The sequence below is a fragment of the Chenopodium quinoa genome, unplaced genomic scaffold (assembly GCF_001683475.1).
Source record: "Chenopodium quinoa cultivar QQ74 unplaced genomic scaffold, ASM168347v1, whole genome shotgun sequence".
In the NCBI taxonomy this organism is placed as follows: Eukaryota; Viridiplantae; Streptophyta; class Magnoliopsida; order Caryophyllales; family Amaranthaceae; genus Chenopodium; species Chenopodium quinoa.
In genome coordinates, this window is record NW_018742309.1 from 578,332 (window position 1) to 585,687 (window position 7,356).

Here is a 7,356-nt window from a genome sequence, read left to right on the forward strand (position 1 = left end):
GTACATGAAGGAGTTTTTTTGGGCTAGTATGAAGACCACACATAGGGTGGAGAGCGTCAATCGGTTTTTTGACGGCTATGTGAACCGCAAAACAAAACTCCATGAGTTTCCTCAAAAGTATTGCATGGCCTTGGATCAACGCGTTCGAGATGAACTGAGTGCAGATGCGCGTTGCTCGAAGTACCTTAGGAGGTTGGTTAGTGGATTCAAAGTCGAAAAAATATTCCAAAAGTTATACACGGACAACAAGTTTCAAGAAGTTCAAAAGGAGTGTACGAGAATGATGTATTGCAACGTCCGAGGAGAGAAGGTTTTGTCTGAAAAGCTTATTCAGTATTCGGTGGTCGATCGTGTATGAATAGTACTTGGCCTCCCGGTGCGAGTGAGGATGTCATTATAAACACGCGAAGATCTTACAATGTTACTTTATGTCCAATGACAAAGGAGGTGCAGTGTGACTGTAGGAAGTTTGAGACAAGTGGCATACTTTGCAAACACTGTATTAGGATTTTGGATGAAAACTTAGTTGAAGATCTACCAGAGAAGTACGTTGTAGACCGTTGGAGGAAGGACATACCTCGGAAGCACACTAGGGTGAAGGTGGCCTACCATGATCCAGGGGACACGGTCAATGTGAAAAGATTCAACCAAATGATGCAAAAACTCGAGCCCTTGTGTGAAACCGCTGCTATGGTGGACGATCAAACCGTCCATATGGTAATTGAAACACTGTTGAAGCTACAATCAGCTGTCAATGAGCGTAGGGACATGAAGAGCAAGGAAATTGTTGCTGTAGTCAGTACACTGACATCAACCAGTGAAGGCAAAACGTTTTCCTCAATTAGGAATCCTGCTCCTACTGTTACTTCCGTAGACTCTTGTCCGACTTCCATGGACCTTGTTATCAAGGACCCTATAATTAAGAAAAGGAAAAGGGGCAGGCCTAAGGTTTCAAGGCACAAGACTTTAGCTGAACCCGGCTACAAGAAAACCAACAAGAATAAGAAGCCTAGCCCAGTTAAGATTTATGCTTTCTTCAATACTTAAAGAATCTGACTGCTCAGCCTGTTATTATTTTTTGACTGCTGTTATATCTCTATCTAAATAATACAGGAGCAAGTAGGAAATGTTGTTGAGGAGGATGCAGCAAACTGTGTTCAGGAGGATGATGGAAATGGTGCTGAGGAGGAGGATGGAGCAAATGGTGTTGAGGAGGAGGATGCAGGAAATGGTGTTGAGTAGGATGCAAGTGTTGAGGAGGAGGAAATGGTGTTGCAGGATCTTGTGTTTAGGAGGATGCAGGTAAAGGCCGGATTGACAGGAAATGGTGTTGTGCAAGATGCAGGTGTGTCGGAGGATGAAATGGTGTTGTAGGATCTTGTGTTTCCGAGGAGGCAAGAAAAGGAAGGAATGGCAGGAAATGTTGTAGAGCAGGATGCAGGTGTTGAGGAGGAAATGGTGTTGCAGGATCTTGTGTTTAGGAAGACAACAAAGGGAAAGGGGAAGGCAAATATGTCTTCTCGGAAGCTACATGTAAGTATGAATACTAAATTCATGTGATTTTACTTCAGTGATTATTTCACATTTAACCCATCACACCTCTCATAGGTGATGCAGAAACGTCTTGATGAACTAATGGCCATATCGTGAAAATTTGAGCTAGCTAAAGTAACTATCATTTACTTGAATATTTGTGTGGTTGGCGATTCCATATTAGTTGCGTCATTAAATTAATATAGGATGATCAAGAAAATATAGCTTGAGCATATCTAGGCCGCTCGTTGTTTGTTTGAGCATATGAAGACAGATTACGGGGGCGTATTCTTTCCAACGGTTTGTAAAACTGTTAAGCATTTGAAACATGTAATTAAACTCATCACATTTGTGTTTGAGATCATTTTCAAGGCGACAAATATATATACACACAAAGGTCCAAGGTCTTGTAATCCTTTTCAAAATACACAGACAACAGTTCAAGGTCTTGAGATCAATTTCAAAAACCGATACTTTTTAAAAGACGATGCTTTGAGTATGTCTGATTTGATGCTTTGAGTATGTCTGATTTTCATGTGTTAACATGTAAACATGTAAAAAGAACAGCAGTAAAAATAGAAGCAAAATAAGCATAACATAGTACACCTCAAAATTGAGGATACTATCAAGTGCAGAGAACACAAACTGATCAAGTTCAAACAGCACAAACCATATTCCTACAAAGACAATAGAATGTAAATGACAATGTTCAAATTGTTTGTCAGGCCCCACATCACAGTCGTCGCGCTGTTTTCCTAGTCCCTGGAATGACATCTCCCAGACACTGTTCCAATTCGTTCACTTCACACTGCACGTCGTCCAAGATTAGATTTGCCCGAGCAATAGGAATCTTCCGCTATAAAAACAGAACAGAACAAACACTTTAGCCAACCATTCCAGAGATCTTCACACAAAACACAGATATATACACCACCTACCACACTGAACCCCGTGGTGAATCTTCTAGCAAAGAACTTAATACACGCCAGCATAAGAACACCATAGTATGAGCTGCATATTAGAGGACAACAATCAACATGAAAGCTGAAGGTACGTTCTCCTGACCTTAAAGGTAGGCAAATAGTCATTGGCACAATAAACAAACCAGGGAACACAAGTTCTTACTTATCCGTTGGGTTCAAAATCTCAACAGTGCATTTGGTCCAAGACTGTAGGTGACCAACCTTCCATGCTGGGTTACAGAGTTGGAAAAGGACGTCCAAGCCACTAAGTTGTAGTTTGACAAACACATTACACATTACTAAATGGTCCCAATAAATACCATGTTTGTTTAGAATGAATGTCATCATTAGTACTAGAAGATCAATCTCCCTGACATGTGTGTCGAACGGCGCAGGGTACATGGAATCTATCAGCCACAACTGTTGAGCCTTCATGTGTAAAGCTAAGCACCACCAGTGCGAATCTCCTTGGGAATCCTAAGGAACTTCGAGGACTGGGACAAAAACCTGTTTAAATGCCAATGTCAATGTCGTAAGCACAAGTTAGCGCATATGCATGGAAAACACATTTAAACCTGCATTATATTATTGGACTATGTGAGTAAGTTGCTGACCGCTCGAATATCCAACAGGTTAGAGCTGATGAGAGATTTGGCATACTTCCTACAAATATTCTCTTCTTTACCTTCATTCAACAACAGTCGATTCTACAATCCAAATAATAAAAACAAGAAGCATGATAATCATCGATGTGAACGTAAATATGTCACCCCAATGGTTAACTGAACCTTGAACCACTTACCGAAAATTTTGGGTCAAGAAAAAAACGCTTGCTTCTGTTCAGAAAATCTTTGGTGGCCCATTGCTTGGTGTAAAGCACACTGGCCATTCTAACGTAGTTAGTGGAAACCCAAGATTTATTGTGCACCACTTCATAGCAATCCCTCTGGCTGGCTTCCATGTGATCACACTTTATCTTCACCATACTACGGCTATGTGGTGAACCATCATCATAACACCAAGTATGCACATAAAAATATTAGAATTTAAAATTAATACAAAAACTTTGCAAAAGGCATGCACAATAAACAGACTTTTCACACTCAAATTCACTTTTTTAAATTACCTAAGTGGATCCTTCAGGTCCTTCCACTACTTATCAAACTGTAGCAGACGTGTCTCCAACGCTGTATGGTGACGGGTGTTTGACACATTGGTGAGCATGGCTGACAAGGCTGCCTCGGTTGGTTTCACCACCCTCCCATCAGCAGCCTCATCTTCCACATCAAATTAAGATGACCTTTCCAATCTGCACCGAGCATCAACCAAGACAGTCGTTCCCCTCGTCCCAAGCGAGCATACAATAGTTTCAGGTCCACGCTCCACGTTCACATCTTCCTCTTCATGATCAGAAAAACAGACATTTAACTTTGACAGAAGACCGCTGTCAGCCCCAGTCACCTTGGATTCATCCCCTAACACGTTTTCCACAGCCCTAGCCCGTGCAACCAGTGCATCCACCGATAAATTTCAAACCAAACCGTCCAGGTCCTCGTCACTGGAAATAGCATGGGCGTGTTGGTCTTCCCTACCAACTACGTTTTCACCTTTTTCTAGTTCTGTCTTCGCCAACAAACAACTGGCCAAACCCTGTTCTTCATGCACAACACTATCCTTCTCCGTTCTCCTATCCCTCTCGATTGCCTGCCCCCTACTCGCCCTTAAGGCATTAGCTACGTCAACACACTGCGACATCAGCTGATGCATTTCTTTCATAACGTCAGCTAATTTATGATCTATCAGGGCCACCACGACGGGAGTTATGTTATCCAACACCTTCAAGAGAGCATTAGCACAAACTATTAACAGCTGCCATAGCACATGTCACTTATTTTTATACATTACAGAGCTACGTATGTAAATATCGTTGACTTGGATTATACCTGCTGCGTAATATTCTCTGGGTCTACCTCCCGCGTAGTCCGTTGCACCTCTATGCTTTCCACCCTTCGCTTTTGACCCTCCTGAGGACTCAACGGATGCGGCTCCCCATACGCTACATCCAGCGACTGAAATTGAAGCAAACACAACAGGTTCAGCAGGGATGTATTCCCGTCAAAAGTAAGTCAAACTGATACTAACCTGCAATTTCCCGAAATCCCCAGATTTTTTTTGTCATCGCCAACCGCCTCATTGATCTTTTCTTGGTACCATGCCTCCAGTCTTGGTCTCACACCCCACCTCATTGGTACGCGACTGAGGTGATCTAGATAAAAAATCTACAAATAGGGAGACAGTAGAAAATTAGATAACATTACTAAAAAAATCCATTGATGTAGTGTGGCAATACCAACAATTTACTCACCAACAAAAAAAGGATACAACCCCCACAACCTGCTACATATCAATCACGAGCAAATTTCCTTTAGAAACTCCTCGCTGATGCAACCATCCACTTAAATACATAAGTTCACCAGTCATACTCATTGGCTTCATCGTAAACCAACAACGACGGTACAAGCTTCACTCCAAGGTAGCTTGTGTTTGCCGTAGCACACAGTATGCAACCAAGAGCCGCTATGAGAAAGGCTATTTTGAAATCAGCCTTCTCCTCATCCGAAAACGGCAACACATTACCTTCCCTATCCTGTCTAATCAGTGCCTTCAAAGCAGATACTAATGAAATGTGTTCTTCTTTCCAAACTTCTCCAAGATTCGGCTATGCTCTGCCTGCTTGTCCTCAGGAATCTTACACGGCAATTCCTGCGACCCCATGGGAATCCCAAGTACGTACTCAACCTGCACAGGACTCAAAGGAAGAACAGACTCATCTCCAAAAGTTATGGAACCATCAGCCATCACCCTTGTCAAGAGCCAGTACACAAACTTTCAGGGTACATAAGTCAGGGGAATACTTAATAACCCTCCAAAACCCATTTCTGTGACCACCTTCTTCCTAGAGTCATCAAACTTGTTCACTGCAGTTGCAAAAGCTTTCACACCATGCATATTTGGGGCCTAAAACAATACATTCAAACAAGTCAAATGACCGATTAAATTCCTTTTAAGTTACTGAAAATTCTTCAATTCCTTTTGTAGGTAGCCTCAAATTTTAACACTTCGAACAACATTACAACCAAAACTACATAAAAACTACTTAAAATCCCATTAAAAGTACTTGCGAAGTTGCGATTATCGTCGTCCAATGGAATTTAACCTTACTTACGGAGTCACATTAGTTATACTTAACTTGCAACTCAACTACAGTTTACAATTCATCTTTAGTAATCAAGTTTAATTACCATTCAACCCCCTTCACTAACCAAATGCCCAACCACAGAACTCACCAGACAATTTCGTGTCATGGATTTCATCAAATATAGTTCAGAGAGTACCTTCTATGTACTTCTTGATTGGGTATTTACGACAACCCCTTTCTCCTTCACCACGTCTCCCTTCGTCTTCTGGTCCTACACATGACATTACACATTTAATTTCTCCATCTAAGTGATACACAATCAATAAGCTTTCACTAATTTTATCCAACATGACATACCTGTAGCTTGCCCCTTTTTGTTGTCCGTCTCTCAAAATGACCTCGCTTGCGCTTCCCTTTGTCAACCTTTTCCCGCAATAACTTTATCAGGAAATCCTGGTAGCTCACTTTGTTCTGTTCTGGTTCGTCCTCACTACCTTGATCATCGTAGTCCACATCCTCATCTTCCTTATAATTAGCAGATGAGGAATCCACATATCCCGGTTATCCCGGTTATATCATAGTACATCATTAGACTCAGCTTCATAAGAAACTGATTCAGTGTTACCACGATCATCATATCCCAGTTCATCAGAGTCCTTTAAATACTCTTCCTCAAAAACAGGATTTGATTTCAGTTTCTTCTTCCCTTTACTAGCTGCTTTCTTACTTGGCCCCGCTTCGTTCCCTTTAGACCGCCCCTACACAAGCCAAAAAAAAAATTGCAATTTTAATTCAACTACAACACACAACCGGTACTACAAAAATCCACCAAACACACATTCGTTAATATCAACAAACAATAACTCACCATGTGTGATCCATTGGTCCTCCTACGCGGCATTATTTCCTCCAGCCAAGTTCAAGATCCGAAATCGGATTTCCCAACTACAAAAAACCTGATCAACATACGCTTACATACTATTTCACATTAAAGTCATGATATCTTAATGTAAAAGTATGACTTCTTCATAACTCAATACGTCTTCCACAAGGAACTCACAATTAATCACTCATTTAGGCTACAAAAAATTAAAAAACTTTCAATCAACACTAATACCTCTCATAAAAAAAAAAAAAAAAAAAGAAGATTGGAATTGGTGATTTGAATTACACTAAAAAGGGTAGCATATTCGACGATCGTGTATCACATCCTCAAATTAATTCCAATTATAAAATTGATCAGCAAAGGAAACCCTATTTCGCTAATTTCACTAGACAATCAAAATAATTAAAACATATAAAACAATTGGTATACTTAACTCATTCTGCACTTGGTTTTAAATTTCTTAAAATGCAACAATTGAGTCCGTAGAAAACAATTTAGACAAAGGAATGAACGATGGTCGGACGCAACGGCTGCCGGAAAACAATTCCAGTCCATACCTTAAACGGCGACAAAGTAAGCGACGATTGACGGAAAACAATTCACCAAACTACCGAAGAACCAAAATTCTTGTTCGGCAACGGCGGCAACCGCTGTCTTAGTCTCTTCTCTGGAGCACAGTAAATACGGCAGCAACCACTGTGTTAGTCTCTTCTCCGGAGCATAGTAACTACGGCAGTACCACCGTCTTTGTCTCTTCTTTGGAATAGAGCACAGTA

General features: G+C 41.1%; 1 protein-coding gene across 1 annotated transcript; it reads left to right on the forward strand.

Annotated features, from left to right (window-relative positions):
- The first annotated feature begins 435 nt into the window (after positions 1–435).
- On the forward strand, positions 436–1,242 carry LOC110687442. Its single transcript, XM_021864096.1, has 2 exons — positions 436–1,017; positions 1,114–1,242. Exons 1-2 carry the CDS (start codon positions 436–438, stop codon positions 1,240–1,242), a joined length of 711 nt encoding a protein of 236 aa, XP_021719788.1.
- The last annotated feature ends 6,114 nt before the right edge of the window (positions 1,243–7,356 follow it).

Bases quoted from the DNA above. Each gene is read 5' to 3' on its own strand.
- LOC110687442 (XM_021864096.1), top strand. From the start codon at position 436: ATGACAAAGGAGGTGCAGTGTGACTGTAGGAAGTTTGAGACAAGTGGC. The intron at 1,018-1,113 runs GTTAAGATTTAT...TAAATAATACAG, and splicing joins AGAATAAGAAGCCTAGCCCA to GAGCAAGTAGGAAATGTTGT.